A 17,896-nucleotide genomic window follows, 5' to 3' on the forward strand; every position below is an offset into this window, starting at 1 on the left:
CACCGTGGCCTGGGGCCATTCATGACCAGGTGGTTCTGCCCCACTCTTGGGGTCTCAGTTGCACCCAGTAATTGCTGTTTCCAGCTACCCCCAGTCCCTGAGCACAGGCCAAGAACAGGTACAGTTACGTTTAAAGAGGCTTCAAATATGTAACTGACTTTAGATTCCCATCAAAATCAATTAAAATGTTTGGATTTGAGGGTTGGAGGGGTAAATTTCAATTATCTGGTCAACTGACTTGTGTGAAGCATCTGAGTCCCCAGCTAAGTTTACCACAGTCCGCCTGGGACCCCGCTTACAGCAAGATTGACGAGACACTGTGAGTCAGACTTGTCAACTCCAGGTCTTAAATCGGCTCTTTTCCCACAAGTACGCTTGGGATAGATGCTGTGTTAGTTTCCTATTGCTGCTGTTAACAAGTTACCACAAGCTTAGTGCCTTCAAATAACACAAATATATTATCTCCTATCTCCTGTAGGTCAGAAATTTGACTTGGGGCTCACTGGGCTAAAGCCAAGGTGTCAGCACAGGCTGCGTTCTTTCTGGAAGCTCTAGGAACGAATCCATTGCCTTGCCTTTTCTACTTCTACAGGCCACCCACATTCCTTCACTGGTGGCCACTTCGTCCATCTTCAAAGCCCGCAGCCCTGCATCTCTGAGCCCGCTTCCATCTCCACACCTCTTTCTCTGACCTCCCTCTTCCACCTCTCAGTATCCTCATGACCACATTGGGGCCCCCCAGATAATCCAGGGTAATCTCCCATCTCGAGCTCCTCAATTTAATCACATCTGCAAAGTCTTTTTTACCACGTAGGGTCACAGGGGGTTAAGACATGGACATTTTAGGGGGCTGTTATTCTGCTGACCACAGATGGTTCAAACTTGGGCTGGGAAGAACCTTCCAGGTCATCTGGCTGCTGCGAGCTCCACTGAGACAGAGCCCACACCTGCTCTCTTCACTGGCTTTATCCCCAGGACCACCAATCTCCCAGCACAGGGCTGGAAGTGTGGGAGGGCAGGATGGTGCCTGAAACCCCGCCCCCGCCCCTTCGGTGGGCTTCCGGCGGCCCCTGCAGTCTCCCCAGCGCCCACTGCTCCCCCAGGTAGTCCGTGTGCTTTGGCTCACTCCCTCTGCTTTCCAGTCAGCACCCCCAGTGTCCCCCCACAGCCCTGAGAGGCAGCTGTCCCCACTTTACAGACGAAGAAGTGAGGCCCTGAAAAGGGAAGAGACCCAGGCCACGCCATCAGTGAGCAGTAGTCTGGGCCAAGGTTCAAGGCCTGTGGGCTCACCCCCAAGTCCAGGGCCCTAAGTCCGGAATAGAGCAGGCCTGAGGCTCAGGATACAGCTCAGATCTGTAGGCTCAGCATCCATTCCAGGTGGCATCTTCCCTCCTTAAAGCAGGTGCACAGCCAGCCCATTTGAAGGGTCCCCCTAAGCCCAGGAAAGCAGAGGTACCTGTGCTTGAGGCCCAGTGACCACAGCAATAGTTAACCTTTAGTCCCAGCCCCCTCTGGGTCTTGCATTGTCCCCAGTCCCACCTCCCAGCCACCTAGAGGTTTGGTGCTAAAGTAATTCCCATTTTACTGGTGAAGAAACTGAGGCACAGAAAGGTGGCTAGGAACTCCTCTCCCTGCACTCCCACAGCTGGCACCTCCGCATCTCCCTGCCCCTCTGCACCTCTGGGCAGGGAGCCCAGGTTCCCCTTCCACTGGATGGGTACAGTGCCATCACACGTTCCCTGGCTGGCCTCAGTAGATGGGGGTGTGAGCGGAAGGATGGGACAGGAAGAATGGCTGGGGCCCGGCACACACATAAGACAGCACTCGGTAAGGGAGCTGTTGAGAGAGTTCCAGGCTGGGGGCCAGAGGGGCTGGAGACCTGGAAGGCAAGGGGAGACAGGCAGAGTGTGGCAATGACGGTAACAATGGCTAACATTTGGGGGGCACAGACTAAACCCCATCCTGTCCCCAGCCTCATATAACCACACAGCCACCCTGAGAGGTCACTTCTCTTGACACTCACACTGCTTCTCCCCAGCTCCCGGCTACTCTGTCCACTCAGGGGTCACCCGCCCACCACGTCTTTTCTGCAGCCACCATCTCTAGGGTCCCTGGGTGTCTCCTAATTTCACCAACCTGTGTCCCAGGCCACCTTGTCCAACCCCTAATTCCAGACCCACACATTCAGTCACCGCCTGGAAGCCACCCTCCACCTGTCCCTCAGGCCCCGTACACGCAGCCTGTCCCAGGCTTCCTGCATCAGTGAGTCATGTCATCTGCCACCCTATACCCAGGTGCCATCTTGCACAGTTCTACCTGGCAAAGGTTTATCCAGACCTAACTGGACCTTCCCTGCCACCCCCATCCCAACTGCTCTCCACCAGCGCCCTGTTTCGTCACAAGTCTGGGACCCCCCGACTAGGGACAGAGGTCAAGTTTGTGCCAACTCTGATGGCCCCTGGGGACACAGTGCAGGGCCTTGCGCAGAGCAGGAGCACAGGAAAAGCTGGTTGGCTCGGAGCAGGACCGAAGGCTTCCTGGAGGAGGTACCCAGGGATGAGTAGGGCCTCACTGCTCACTCTTCACACGGGCAGGTGTCTGGCGAGGAGAGAAAGGGCGGGACCTGGAGCCTGGATGAGCCTGGCAATGGGAAGGGTAGATCAGAGGCAAGGGGGGTGACGACACAGGGCAGTTCCCCAGGTCAGGCTCAGCAGGAAGGCCAGCTGGAGGGAGATAGCGGGTGAACCTTGCGGCCTGAGGAAGGCCCCTTCCCCTCCAGCCACAGCCTCCCTGCTAACAGGGCTGAGCCCCAGGCACTGAGCTCGTGTTCAGGAAGAACCGAGGTGGTCAGACTTCACCCCTGTCACTGAACTGATCCCACGTGCGGCTGGTCTCTGGTCAGCTGGGGTCCCCAGCTGAGGCTCTGAGCCCCTGTCCTCAGTTTAGTCACACACACGTCCTCAGTCTCTCTCTCTCACACACACGCACCATGGGCTGGTGGAAGGAGGTGGGACCTGGTGACTTAGCTGTGTCAGGGGGTCGAACTTGGGGGAGAGGGAGGGTGCCAGGCAGGGCTTATCAGAGAAAAAAAGGGGAGGCAGGGCACTGGCTGGCCCCGGGTGGGGGGAGCGAGGCTCGGAGAGGATGGCACTCACCCACAGCCCCCCTGTAAGTTGGGCAGAACCAGGGATCCTGGCACCTGGGCCCTGGCACTCTGGGGACCAAGTCTGGCTAGAGGGAGCAGTCCAGCCCCTGTCCTGAGAAGGCACAGAGCAGCCAGCCGTAAGTCCCTTGGCTTCCTTTGGAGCCTGAGGCCTTAGAGCTTTCGCCTCCATCTGGGCCTCAGACGAAATTTGAGTCTGATTCTAGCCGGTCTGTAGGCTCATCTCATCAAGTGTGAAAGCCGTGGGAGACTTCACCTCCACAGGCAGCTGACACACAGCACACTTTTGAATGCCACTTTCCCAGCCCACAGAAATGAGAGTGGGGCAAGGGCAGGGTCCCGGGAGTGGTGGGTGTGGGCACGCCCTCCCCGAGACCCTGAGGGCGGCTTCCGTGAGGTGGGACTGCAGGTGGAGGGGGTCCCTGCAGCTGTGTGGGCAGTGGGCTCAGAGCGCACCTACCGGGAAGCGTGGGCTGGGGCACACCTGAGCCCTACGCACTCCTTCCAGGCCTGACTCATCTACGAGACCGTGTTCCCCAGCCGCCCACCCCATCCACCGGTCCCCTCTCGGTCCCCAGTCCCCTCTCTGTCCTGCTTTAACTCTTTCCTTCAGGATTTTGTCCACGTGGGTCCCCAGTCCCTTCAGGGATGTGACCTCAGTGTCCCTGGCTGCCTGATCGCCCCTCCCCATGCCCACTTCCTGATGTTTTTGCTGGTCAGCGTGGCTCCCCTGCCCAGCCACACTCAGGAGGGCCCTGGAGTGGTAATACTGATTGTCCACCAGAGCCACGAATGGAAGGTACCCCAAAGAGGCCAAGGCACCTCTTTTTTTCTCAGTACAGTTTTCAGAGGAGCCCCGGAGTATAGAAACAGATGACAATGACCAAGCGCCTCGGTACCCCTGCCCACTGGTTCCCATCCCACCCGCCTGGGTAGGGCCTGCCCCTCAAGCCCACGCTTGCCTCCATGGGAGTGTCTCTAGCTGGCTCCAGCCAAGGGCAAGGCCAGGTGGCGGCCGCTGACTATTGACCAGCGCATAGCCAGAGCTCAGGGCTTTCCGTGATGAGATTTCCTGGTCTGTCCCAAGGAAGTTGGGGCGGTTTGGGGTTGCTCAGCCGGGCTGTATCTTTCTTTTAAGAACTGTGTGTTTGTCCTCAGAGCAGGGACACTTGATGGGAGTGGCGCTAACCGTGACTCCTCTTTCTGGTTTGTGTTCCTGGCCCAGGCTCTGGAGGCAGACCTGGGCTCTGCGGCCCCATCACCACACTCACGTCTCTGAGCCTCGGCTTTCTCTTTTGCAGAAAGAGGGTTGTAGTCCCTACTCTGAAGCAGGCTGGTGAGACCCTTGGCATGCGGCACCTGGCCGTGTGTGTGGCACACGCCAGGTGCTCGGTCACATCCCATTCTTCCCCCGGCCGTTAGCATTTTACTGCCAGCAAGGAATACAGCCTCGAGATGGCGAGGCCCAGGCAGTGAGGCGGGAAGCCCAGGGCCTGCCTGACCTTGGTCAGGTCATAGGTGGGCTGATGCAGTCAGAAGGGGGACCTGGAGAACGAGAAAGGTGAATAAGCACCTCTCAGAGGCCAGCCAGGTGCCCAGAATCTGGACCCTTCCAGGAGGCCTGCCCAGCTCACAGACTGGAACTGTGGAAAGAAAGGGCAGATGGAGACCCCAAGGGCCAGCTTTGCTCTGCCCTGTCCCCGGCCCTGGCCCCAAAAAGTCACAGGGGAGGAGGCGTGGGGGGCACACACCCGTGCTGAAGGCCCCACCTGGAAGCAGGGAGGTTTGTGCACGGGGGCTGGGCCCTGCCTTCCTCAGCCCCAGACTGTCATCTCGCCTGTCCTTCCCCCTGTCCCGTGTCCCTGGGGCAGCCATCAGGAATCTGGAACGAGGCTTCCCCTCTGTTGAGCAGCCTTGGGGCTAAGTGTTTGTGTGCCTAGACATATTCAGTGTTCCCAGGACCTGCAAGGGTGCCATTCAGCGTTTCGGATGAGGAAACTGAGGCCCAGGGAGGTGAGTGGCTGGCCCAGCTCCACACCATCCTGCTCTACCCACGCAGCGCAGCGCACTCCCTCCAGGGCAGGGGGGCTGGTGACGGGCCTGTCTCCCCACTCTTTGCCCAGGGCCGGCGCTAAGAGCTCAGAGAGTGTTGGCTGCTGTTGGTGGGTGTTCTGGGGAGAAGGGTCTAACACCCAAACCTCCCCGCTCACACACCGCTGGAGGGGCGGCATAGCACCAAGGAAAGGTCACCGGCCAGGTGACCTTTCTCAGGCTGCTTCTGCTCACCAAGCCTCCTGCACCTTCTGTGGAGCGGCTATATGATGCTGTGCCCTCGCTCCTGAGGATGGCCTCACGGGAGAGGCTGCCTGCAGCCCCCTTGTCTGCCCTCAGCACCTCTCCGCTTAACTGTCAGAGTAAAGGCAAGAGGCAGAGGCCAAGGATGAGCCTTGCTGCCATGGCCCTGCTCTGCCGCCTGCAAACCTCCGTGTCCTTCTGGGCCATTCGAGATTCCCCCAAAGCATACAAAGACACCTCCCCCCAGGGTCTGCTCACCTCTCCCCTGCCCTCAGCCCCTGCAGCTCTCGCCACAGACTGCAGGGCACCGTCCTCAGGTCTGGGAGGTTCTGCTCTCCGAGCACTAGTGTGAAAACAGCCCTCATGGGGCAGGCCCGTGAGAAGGCCTTGCCCTGAAATCCCAAGCCCCCTGGTGTCTGCAGGAGACAGTTCTCCGGACAGAAACCGACCCCACAGCGAGCGGCCCTGCGCAGGGCCGAGTTCCCCGGCAGGCGGAGCCCCGAGGGCTGGCGTGGACCCACTGGCCTGTTACCTCCTCGCTGCCGGGCTGCAGTCAGCAGAGGGCCGAGGGGAACTCACAGTCACCAGGCCGTGTGCTCCAAGGCCAGGCCAACCCCTCGAGGACTGGGGAGGGCGGGGCTGGGTGCCAGGTGGGGCCTGGCGAGGCCTCCTTTCCTACTTGCCCTCACGCTCAGGCTTGGGAGCCCCCTGCTCGTCGGGCTGCAGTCCTGGCCTCCACGACCACCTGCCCCCAGCCACCTCCTCCCCCCAGGACCTCCACACGCACTGTCACCATCCCAGCAGCCACCAGCCTGCACCCCAGGGCCCAGCTCCACTCAGAGGCCCAGGCGCGCTGGGGTGGCTTTGTCCAGCACCGTGGGTCAGAGCGCCCCCCGCAGCTGGTGCTCAGGAGTGGACGCGACCGGGGCAGAGCAGGGGCTTCTGGGCAGACGCGGAGAGGCGGGGACCCAGAGGCAGGGTGGATAGGAGCAGGGTGCGGGCACGCAGCAGGCGGGCATGAGGCCCTGCTCCCAGTCCTGGCCGGGTGGCCGGGGAAGCCACTTCTGTCGGCCTGACCCCCCTCATTTCCAGAGGGACCCCGTGAGGAAGATCAACCTCAGTGTGGGGCTCGGTGAGGGACACAAGCCTGCTGACAGTGGTCATGACGGGTTGCAGGGTGATTCAGAGGCCGGGGGGCAGCATGTAGAGACTGGGCAGCCGGGGAGACCAGGGCCACTGTATAAGGACCTTGCCGGGGAGCGTGGCCTTTATCCCAAAGTGATGAGAGTCCTAGAAGGCTCAGGAATCAGCTGAGGGGAAAGGGTCAGAGGTCAGGGAGTCCATGGCTGGGCCGGGAGAGCCGGTAGCCGACCCCTCTTCGCAGCGAGCTCCAGGTGATCTTGGCGGCAGAAAGGCAGGTGGACCAGCCCCGACTGAGGCCTGACAGATCTCGGCAGGGGCTTTGGGCTACTCCCGCCACCAGGGTGACGCCATCAAGGGGCAGGGCAGACCCTGGGCTCGTAGGGTCTCTGTAGGTTGCTGCGCCCACATCTGGCCCACTGCTCAGAGCCTCTGGGGGCGGGGCCAGAAACCTACACGGTCGACAGGCTGCAGGTGGAAGACCCTTTGCCCAAAGTCCCAGAGCTTGTCGGGAGCTGAGTGTGGCACTCGGGCCTCTGGACCCGCGTCTCACCGCAGGCGGCTCACCTTGGCGCCCCGTGGTCAGCGTGTCGTGCTATTTGCAGACGGTCTCCGAGGCCTGAGCTCCCTCCCACCCTCTCACCCTTCAGTCCAGCCCACCTCCACCTCAGCGTCACCTTCCAGTGCCCGTGACTGTGGCTGCTGCTGGTAGACTCATGGTGTCCCCTGTGCTGTCGGGTTCATCTCCGACGCTGTCCCACACCAGGCCCGGCAGGGGACAGGGGCTCAGTCACCTCGCTTCCTCTCATTCTTCACGGGGCCTCCAGAGTCCTGTTCTTTCATCTGCTGATTCAGCAGAAATCAGACCGTTTGCTGTGCTGGTCCTGCACTGGGTGCTGGGCACTGGGGTCATCTGGAGAGTGAGTAGTCACTGGGGGAGACCACCGCCCAGTTGCAAGCCCAGGGCCTGGGAGAGCCAGGGGAGCCAGGAGAGCTCGGGAGGGGCCTCCTGAGTCGTGACAAAGGCGGGAGGCTGGGCCATGGCAGCCACCCTGCTCGGGGCGGGTGAGCTGAGCGCTGGGAGGTGAGCCCAGGCTCCTGCGAGAAAGGCAAGGCAGGGCCCTCTCTGTCTCCCCTGATAAACCACTAACCCCTGAGGCCTGGGTCGGTGTCGGGTTCATCTCCAGCTCCTCTCTCACGGCCACCCAGCACCAAAGGAGTCGATCCCAGACTGTTGGTTGGACAGAGGAGGGAACCGTCTGCTGCCCCGCTAGGCTGAGACCTCCAGAGACCAGGGACTAGACGTAAGGCATGTCTGCCCAGCGCAGAGCAGGGATCAGGTGAATCAGCAGCTGACTTTGGGTACTGAGGCTTCACAGGCAGAGGTTCTAAGGGTGGCACCAGGAGTGAGCGTGCGGTCACAACTATGACAGTTCACCGAGCACCATCACATGCGCACCTTGTCTGGGCCTTGCAAGGACCAGGTGGCAGATGTTACATCTCCACAACATGCAGCCAGAAGCTCAGGCTCTGAGACGTGAAAGGACTTGCCCGAGCTTGCGGGGCCAGCATTCCAAGCGGTGTTTTCTGCCCCTGTAGCTCCTGTGTCAGCCACTACACTGTGACTGAGACTGTCTTTCAGGCCGGACCTTGCCCCAGACCTAGGGTGGTGCAAGCACCCAGCGCCAACTCAAGGGGCGTCCTGCTGCCGTCCGAGCCCTGGCCGGGCTGCACGGCAGGTCCTGCTGAGTGGCTGCCCCGCCACTGCTCCCCTCCCCCCCGACCCCGCCCGGCTTGGCCCAAAGCGGAACTCCCCCAGGGAAGGACTAAAGACTGGCCTTTTAACACATCTGGAGTTTTCTCATCTGCTGAAAAGGAGCTCACTCCCAAGCCCCTTCCCACTTCAGTCCCCCGACGCCATGCCCCGCCTTCCCCCGTTCACCAGCCCAGCCTTGTGGGTGAGAGTTCTCCCCTCTCGCTGGATGAGGAGGCCTGTGGGCGCACCTCGCTGCCCCCTCAGGCCACTGGCTCTGCTGCCCCACTTCAGGCCGCCCCCGAGGATCCCCCCCGGAGGCCTGGCTCACTCAACAGCCTGGAGTCTCGCAGTCTTGGGTTCCAGTACTGGCTTCTCCCAATGGCTGTGTGACCTGTGCGCTCGCCCGGGGCCCTGCCCTTAGAAGGGTCCACAGTTGGCTGAGCGCTCTGCTGTCTGTCGGAAAATTCTTAACAATTTTTGAACAAGGGCCCTTCATTTTTATTTCACACTGGGTCCCACAAATCATGTAGCTAATCCTGCCTAGAAAAGGTCCTTTACTTCTCTGAGCCTCAGTTTCTCCACCTGCAAAGGGCCCAGGGTGGGGGAAGGCACCTCCTAGTACGCATCCTTGGGGCAGATGGAGTAGCATTCGTGGAGACGGGGAGCACTGGGCTGGAGAGCCAAGTACGCGCTTGGCTGTGCGGGCCCCGGGCTGGGACTGGCTGGGGTGGAGATCCGAGCCTGCTGGTGGGTTGGAGTACACCCACCGGGTCCCACCAGCCCTTCCCCTTACCAGCCACGCTGCTCTGCGCCGATTCCCAGTGTTCAGCGCCAGTTCTGCACCTGGGAGGCGAGGGGCCGTCCACAGAGCTGCTGTGAGCGTGGGGGAGCCTAGTGCAGCGACGCCTGTGGGATGGGCTGGTCAGCACCCAGGGGAGCCCAAAGAGCTCTTGTACCAAACATTGTCTAAGGTAACACAGGAGACTGAAAGGGTGCTCGCTACAGGGGAGACACCTGCCCTGAGGGCGCAGAAAGCAGGTGACCCTCCAGGCTTGACCCCAGCCCCAGCTCAGCCTCCTCCTCCTACCCAGAGGGCAGGTGCGGCCAGCAGGTCTCCAGGGCCCCGGTCGCTCGGGAGGCTCAAGATTCTGAGTCCCATCAGGGCCTCCAGAGACGGGAAGGGCCTGCAAGCCCCCTGGAGCCTGGTTGGCCAGGTCCATTTCTCAGGGACACAGCCCCCAGTGCCCACGCCACGTCCCACCTCCACCACCATGGAGAGGCCCAGTGGTCATCCCGCTGTCGCCAAGTAAGGCCACCCAGCCGCGCCCCAGCCCAAGCTCTCAGCACCTTCTGCTGCCCGCCCCCTGCTCTTGGGCGTTCCCCCGCCTCTCCAAGGCCTGAGCCTTAACTACCTGCACCTGGAAAACAGGCAGGTTCTCTGCCCCCCTCTCCAGAGAGGGGCTCTCCCATATAAAAGGCTGGAAAGGCACATGGGGGTACCTTGGCTCTGGATTTGAGGGCAGGAGGTGGGATTTCCCTCTCTGGTTGTAACCTCAGCGTAGGAAGCTAACATTTGTTGAGCAGCTACTCCAGGCTGGGCCCTGGGCCAGACGCTGTTGAGTGTGGGATTTCTTTGATCCTCCCCTCAGACCTGGGAGGGAAGGCTTGCCGTCCTCACCTGCCAGGTGTAGGTGCTCAGGTCGAGCCCCGAGGGGCAGACTCGCTGGGTCACTCAGTGAGTGACAGAGCCAGAGTCACACCCTGGCCTCCCCACCTCCACTGCCCCAGTAGACGGGCAGCGGGGGAGACAAGAGGGCCTGCTCAGGCGTGTGCGGGTCAGAGCTTGGCCCACGCGCACATCGAGGCCAGCCCGCATACGCACACGGAGGGCGGGGTCCTCCTTTTTGCGTCTGGAGGTTCCTCGTGGAGGTCTCTGTGCTGACCTTGAACCATGAGCAGGCAGGAGGCCTCCCAGCCACTGGGCAACACGCCCCACAGCAGGCAGACAGAAGCTGGAGGGCTAGAGTATGGGGAGACACGCTGAAAGCCTGGGAAGAGGCAGGGGCGAGGAGACTGGCCTTGCAGTAGCGGTTACAGCTTGTTCTACCATGGTGAAGACTTCAACCTCGAGAAAACGGGCAGCGGCCCCGTGCAGCAGGCAGGCCCTGAGTTCAGGATGTTAAGGACAGCCGCCATCGTGGTCACCCCACAGAATCTCTCTCTCTCTCTCTCTCTCTCTCACACACACACACACACACACACACACACACACAGAAAGCCCAGTTTCCTCCTCTTCCTGCTCCGTCCACCCCCTACAAGTTGAAGTTCAAAGGAAAGGCATTAGCAGCAGAGACTCCTGGCAACTGGGGGTTTCTATCCATTTAGTCATCACTCCTGTGTTCATCCCCAAACTCCTCCTGGAGAAAACGGAATGCAGCTTGCAGGAATGCAGACACCACAGAAGGACAGACAGAATAAACAGGGTAGGGGGAAAGTTCTGGGGAGAGACCCGCTGGGGCCAGGCAGCCAGGGGCAGCCACGGTAGACAGGCAGGGGATTTCAGGTTATAAGAGGTGGGGGCCCTTGGCGCTTCCCTTCCTAGCAGCAAAGGGGAGAGGGAAGTTCCCACAACATCAAAACACGCCAGATACTCAGGAAGAAACCCAGGTTGAAAGGCTCAGAGGCCCGGGAACTAGGCTCCTCCACGTGCCCCGGTGACCCAGCTGTGCCAGCCCCTTCTCCGGGCCTGGGGAGGATCATTCTCACCGCACGACGAGCTCAGTGACCTTAGTTATGCCCCAGCCACTCCAGCCCTTTGAATTTGCAAGAGAAAAAAAAAAGCACTAGACTAGCTTCAAGTGGACAAAAAACAGACGCCTTTGGCTTATCGTTCAGCGAGAACAGATGTTGGGCTGAGAGCCTCATCAAGGTGATGGATGGTGTGCGGGCTCTGGGAACCTCCCCTTGCAACTCCACGGCCAGGGCCACAAGCCATTCCGCGCTGAGACGAGTTTGGGAGCCCCAGTAACTGCCAGTCTGGGTTTGGAGTCCAAGTCCAGGCAAGGCAAGGGTTTAGGAATCTGTCCCTGGGTGGTTAAATACCAGCCCGGCTGATCTCAGCACTGGCCCTGGTGGTGGTGTTGACCCTGTTGGCACCGCTCCCTGCAGTTTGCAAACAGTTTTCCCATTCATCATCATCAGAGGGGAAACAGTGTCATTCTCCCGTTTTACAGATGGGGAGCCTGAGGTTCAGAGAGGCCCCACAGCTAGAGTGTATCAGAGCCAGAATTTGCACTGGAAACATTTATTTATTTATTTATTTTTGGCCACACCACGCGGTACGTGGGATCTTAGTTCACCAACCAGGGATCGAACCCGCATCCCTTGCATTGGAAGCGCGGAGTCTTAACCACTGGACCGCCAGGGAAGTCCCCAGGGCCAGAATTTGAACTCAGGTCTCCTGTCTCAGGAGATTCCCCCCATGAGTGGGGAAAGGCGGTGGCTTCTGTCCAAGGAGACTGAGAGTGTCTTTTTCTCTTTCCCTCCTCAGAGACGTGTGCAGTAAATAACGGAGGCTGCGACCGGACGTGCAAGGACACGGCCACCGGCGTGCGATGCAGCTGCCCGGTTGGATTCACACTGCAGCCGGATGGGAAGACGTGCAAAGGTCAGTGCACACCACCTCCCTCGCCAGGCCCCGGGTGGTGCAGGCAGGGCAGGAGCAGGACGGCACACTTGGGCTGGGTGTGCGACCACATGTGGCTTCAGGGGCAAGGGTGGTCAGCTGTCATGTGCATTTCTGTTGGAGAAGCTGAGAAGAGGGAGAGTCAGCACCAGCGCTCCCCAGCAAGGCTCAAGGGAACCCCGGTTCCACTGTATATTGACAGGTTCAAGCGGGGCTCTGATATCGAAGAATGTGGCTTCACCCTGGGTTGAACAAACGGGATACCTTTACTTCGGGCTTCCTAGGCCGGCAGAGGTTCCTTGTGGCCTCCCAGGGGCAGGGCGTGGCCGGTTCCTGTGCTCACTCACCTTGGCCGGGGTGCGTTTTGCAGAGCTGAGGGCAGCAGGGCACAGAGCTCGGACCAGGCCAGGATGGTCTTCTTGTCGGCGTTAGAAAACTGAGGACACTGTGTGTCCTCGTCACTGGAAGAGGGAAGGTGTACGGGGGTATCTCAACCAGAGGACTAAGGATGCAAAATTAGAAATAGGGATTGGGAAGGTCAGGAATGGGCCGGTCTGCCGGCTGCTGGAAGCCAGAGAAGGGTGAGCTTTCTCTGCCCACTGTCCCCGGCTCACTCCGAGGTTCCTGAGGGCCTGCGGGGGCTCAGCCGTGTTGAGGACCCCTCAGGAAACAGGAAGCAAAGGGGCTGGGAAGTCAGAGCTGGCTGAGCCCTAGGACAGAAGGGGCCAGCCCTGCAGCATAGGGGCACCAGCCCAGACAAAGACCTGGGGTGTTATGGAACCCCCAGAGCTGCGGGCCTTGGGCCGGGAGTCAGCCCTTGTGAGGAGTGAAGTGCAGCCCCTCAGCACTCCCCAGACCAGTCCTCAGATCCCTGCCAAGGCCGGCTGCCCTCCTCCCATCACCCTGCCGGGAAGCGGGCAGGCCCGGAGGCCAGCATGGAAGGGCAAAGGAGCTAGAACTTCCAAAGTCCAGTGGGTGAGAAGATTGACAGCAGAGACTCAGGGTGATTTTAAATAGTCTGAGATGGGCTTTTGAAGCCTGTATAAATAGACAGCGTATGAGTTCTCCTCCCCAGCCGCTCTGCTGGGAAGAACCTAGAGATTATTGACAGAAATAACCGTTCTTCCACCTATTTATTTGAAAATAAAGCCCTTCTGTAGCCTCCGCTCAGCCCACTTAGAGCGAAGTGTGTTCCGGGTGGGCGGGGGCCCTCTGAGGCCTTGCCACGTGGGCTTAATGCCAGGAGGGCTGGCCAGGGTCCACTGCAGACCCAGCCGTCCTCATAGCCCAGCGATGTCACAGCAGGCCCAGCCAGTTGCCCTTGGAGCCAAGACAGAAGAAGGTAGAATCGGGCCACCCACACCCCGTCCAAGGCACAGCGCTGACGCAGGACCAGAGGGGCGGGGCAGGGCTTAATTCCGGACTCGAGGCCAGGAGATCGCCGCTGGGAGCTGACCTGTGTGGGCTGGAAAGGGGCCTCGGCAGTCACATGGCCCACAAGGAGCACCTAAGGGGTCGCTGACTGCTGCCCCCTGCCCATCCTTGCTGGTGAGAGGGGCATCCATCCTCACCCCACCTTGAGTCTGAGGTAGGGGGAGGTGTTGAAGAGAGCTGTCTGAGCCTCCGACCATGTTTCCTGTGTTGAAACAACTGGGCCCTTTACCCAGAGCTGCTCGTTTGCCTTTAGCCAACCCTCCTCACTCCCACTGCCCTGGAGTCAGGAAGTTCTCTCGTTCACGCATGCACCAGATGGGTTTTCTGGGCTCCTCCTGTGTGCAAGTGCAGGGGAGACCAGGGAATGAAACAGAAATTCCTTGTGCGCAGGGATCTTCTATTGAGTAAAGAAGACAGACTTTAATTTTTAAAGTCCGGGCAGGGGGTAGGGAGAGTGGGGAGGTTGGAGGAAGAGGCTCTAATCCAGGCAACATGACCGCTGTGCAGAGGCCTGGGGTTCCAGGACCCAAAGCAGCCAGCGTGCCCAGATCTGGGGCAAGTTCGGGGGAGGTCCAGGAGAAGGGGTTGGCCCTTCATCCTGCGAGCCTCGGCCAGGCCCCAGACACTCTTGGGCAGGGGGACACAGGCCAGGCTTTCGTTTGGAGACAGTCCCTGCCACTGTTGGGACGGGTTTCTAGGCAGGGTCGGGAAGAATAGGCTCGAGGTGACAGTGCTTTGAGCCCGGGGTGGCAGCGGAGGTGGAGAAGAGCAGTCTGGGTGCTGCTATACATGTTAGAATCTGAGGATCGTGGGACTGGTCCAGAACTACATAGGATGAACATCATAGCGTCTTCAAATCAGGGAACCCTGGAAACCAAATGTTGACCTCGAGACCCCAGGGTTTGGTGTCTTAGAGCCTTGGGCTTACAGTCTGAGTTTCCTGGGGCCTGGCTGGAGGGGCGCAGGGCAGGGTGCGGGGGCTCGGGGCGGGGGGCAAGCCAGCTGGGGGTCCCCAACAAACCGAGGCCCTGGCCCTGGGGTTCTGGCTCCTTGGTCAGCGTGCACGCCCTGGTCTTGGCAGGGCCCAGAGGAGGATATCAAAGGTTCAGTGTTTTCTGGAAGCCAGAAGGTCATTGCTAAGCAAGACCAATGGCTGGAGGTCTCGGAAAATCCAGAGCTGAAAACCCAGGACGGACGAGGATCACGTGGGCAGGTGGAGGCCTGCCCTAAAACATCAGGGCCATGGGGGGCTCTGCAGGATTTGCCCCATGCCCTTGCTTTGTTTCAAGAGTGTGGACAGTCCAGTCTCAAGGCTCCCTGTTTGGCGCTGTCCTGCTTGATATTGGGAAGCGGGCACCTTGCTAATTGGCCCTTCTGAGAGGAGGGAGGTCTGGGGCCTCAACTTCCTGAGCCAGAGCCTGGATTTCCTCAGGGACACCAGCCCCTCCTCCCAGCACCTGCCAGAACAGTCTGGGAGAACCGCCCCCAACCCCGCCTGTTTGCCCTCTTCCCTCACCTGCCCTCTGTCCGGCCACCCTGGCCCAGCAGCTTGCCCTCCCCACTAGGCTGCTCCAGGGTGATGCCAGCCACTCCCACAGGCCCTCCCTCTGCTCCCACCCAAAACCCTCATCCCCGTGGCCCCTGCGTTGCCAGGCTGTGCCCCCTCAGTGGTATGGGCAGAGGGGGACAGGAACAATCAACCTACTGCGTGTTCCCATAGCTCACCCCTCACCTTTCCCCCCAGCATGCACTGATGTTCAAACATTGGGTGACGCATCGAATGTTCCACTAACCTTCTCTCAGCCCCCCAACTCACTTATTCACTCATTCATTCATCCATTCGTTCAGTGCCCCATCCTTCTGTGCAGGCCTCATGCTGGGCCCTGGGGCTCCAGGTGGGAGCCAGATGCACCGTCTGTCATCCCCCTGAGGGCAGGTCCCATGACAAGGGAGCGGCTAACTCTGGAGAGAACGTCAGGGAAGGCTTTCCAGGGGGGGTGCTTGTTCCCCGGGCAGGGTGGGGTGAGGGCTGCCGAGGCAGGATCCAAGCGTGCAGAGAAGAGGAGGGCAGGGCCGCCGGGCCGGGCCAGGCTGTGAAGGGGAGACTGTGAGCCTCTGTAACCAGGTAGGGGACTGCTGGCCGCTGGTGGGCCCCGGTGGGAGCACAGTAGAGAAGGAGGGGGGTCTTGGAGGGATGGGAGTTGGATAGGGGGCAGAGGCTCATCAGAATGAAGGCCGAGGGGCCGTGGGAGCCCACTGCCCCCTCACTACAGCTGAGGCTAGAGCCTGGGACGGGGCCTCCCCCACTCTGACCCCCAGGCAGCCCGCTACACCAGCCTGGGCCTCAAGCAGACAACGCCTCGCACCTCCTGTCTAGTTGCTATGACAGCCCCTTAGCCGACAGGCCCAGATGGGGTAGGGGGTGGGGTTAGGGTGTTCCAGAAGGCCTGAGGCATTCCCAAGGAGGCAAGCCCCATCTGTACATTCAGTCATAGTGAATGATGCTGGAGAGGTACCTGCTAGCAACCCAGTTTGCAGATGGGGAGCCTGAGGCTCAGAGGGGTGCCTTGCCCTGCCCAGGGTCACAGAGCTGAGAGGGCCCTCCATTCTCCTGTCAGAGGCTTTTAGCCAGAATCTCCCCTGTCTTCCTGTAACCCCCAGGGGAGGGGGCGACGGAGAGCCCCAGCCTCCGTCCTGGACAGGCCCTCGCTGCACTTGAGGTCTGCTTCCTCTGAAGGCTGCAGGGCCAGCGTGCTGAACTGGCGAGGCCGTCTTTGGAGTCACCTGGGGCTGGACTCAGGTCGGCCTCCTGCGTGGAGCTGTGACCTCCCCTGCAAAGTGGGAGATCTGGCCTCGGGTTGTTTTGACCATCACACGAGACCTTGCCAGAAAGTACTCGGCCTGGTCGCCAGCACGAGGTGATGCCCGCCCAGCAGGTGCCGTGACCCCCAGAGGGTCCTACTACTTCCTCTGGGGCATGGGTTCATCCTTAGGCCACTTTGTTCCTGAAACACAGGCTTTGGAGCGCATGCAGAGTTCGCAGTGCTGAGCGGTCTCTGGTTTTAGCCATCATCTTGGTGCACACGTAGAGCACCTTCTGTGTGCAGAGAGCTGAAGGCCCAGCCCGTGAGCAGCGGACCCAGGGTCACACACCCCCCTTAGTGGGGCCACCTCGGGTTCCCCGCCCTTCCCATCTTCCTGGCGCCAAAAGCGCCAGCATACACAAACAGAATGGGTCCTTGGGGCAGGGGTACCTCGGGGAGGCTGGCCAAGGGCAAGGAGGTGGCGGGCACACCCCCTGGGTGTCCTGTGTTCCCCAGAGCCCAGCCCCACCCGGGCCTCCACAGGAAGGCAGCTCTGGGTCTGCCCCTGCCCGACTAGCTGTGCCCATTCCCCTCGCAAAGGCTCCGAGAGGTGCCCACCCAGGGGTCTCAGCCCTGCTCTCTTTAACGCCCCCGCCGTTCTCCTGATGTTTGGGGGTTTGTTCTGGGGTGAGGATCATTATGTGGGGGTGCTGCCATAGGACTTTTCAGCAGGTGTCAAGCCCAGCCTGTTTGGTCTGAGGAAAAGTGCTGGGAGCGGCATGGTGAGAGGCTGCGCCTGAGGCCGGAGTCTTTGGAATAGAACCAAGTCTCCTCCGCGGGGCTCGGGGAAATGGGCACAGATTGACCTTGACAACTGGCGGTGCCAGTTACACAGGACAGGGGTGTCCGGGCCTCACGCTCAGGCCAGGCTCAGTGGGTGCTGGAGTCTGAGTCAGCAGCTCTGTTAAGATGTGGCCAGTGACCAGCACAGAAAGTCCTCTCTCTGCCAGGGGGCGGGGGGATGCCTCTTTCACCGCCTCCTTTTGTGCCCTCCTCCAGTCAGCATGGGGACACCTTCCTGGACGTCATCTCCTACTTCTGTTTCCAATTGCTGGGCTAGGTCTGGGGGGCCGGGGGGGGTGACCAGCATGGGGGGCCCCGGGGCCAGAGCCCAAGAGGAACTTCAGAGTGAGAAGAGGTACCTCAGGGACAGGGTCTCTGACGGCTCAGTCTGCCAGATGGACCGGGAGCCCGGGGAGCAAGCCCAGGGGAGCAGGGCAAGGAGGGTGGGAGGGAGCTCATGGGGGTCGTTGAGAGCTCGTGAGGGAAGAAGCTCCCATCACTAGAGGTGTGCAAGCTGAGGCCCACCAGCAGGGATGCTTGAGGGGGTCACGCTGGGGGGCCTTCAGGGTGCAGCCGCAACTCGTGTCATGATGAGTGAAGAAACAGCTCAAACTCACCGGCAGGCATGGGGAGGAGGGAGCGGCAGGAACCAGGCTGGGAAGGGAGGTGGCCCAGGAACTCCTGCTTCCCGCCACCAGCCGCGGCACCTGGAGCCAGTTACCTTCCCGGCTTCAGTCCCCCGGTCAGCAAAGCAGGAGCAATAAACCTACTTTTTT

The 17,896-nt window shown here is 60.6% G+C and overlaps 1 protein-coding gene across 3 annotated transcripts in view; it reads left to right on the forward strand.

Moving 5' to 3' along the window:
- SCUBE1 (signal peptide, CUB domain and EGF like domain containing 1) overlaps positions 1-17,896 on the forward strand; it is a gene marked incomplete at its 5' end in the record, with an annotated part of 129,984 nt that overhangs the window by 82,419 nt on the left and 29,669 nt on the right. For all 3 annotated transcript variants that reach the window (XM_081249522.1, XM_081249523.1, XM_081249524.1), the window contains one exon: positions 11,905-12,021. In XM_081249522.1, the coding sequence (XP_081105648.1) occupies positions 11,905-12,021 (117 nt within the window). The remainder of the gene's footprint in view (positions 1-11,904; positions 12,022-17,896) is intronic.

This window comes from Mesoplodon bidens (assembly GCF_964165515.1).
Source record: "Mesoplodon bidens genome assembly, chromosome: 11".
Lineage (NCBI taxonomy): Eukaryota > Metazoa > Chordata > Mammalia > Artiodactyla > Ziphiidae > Mesoplodon > Mesoplodon bidens.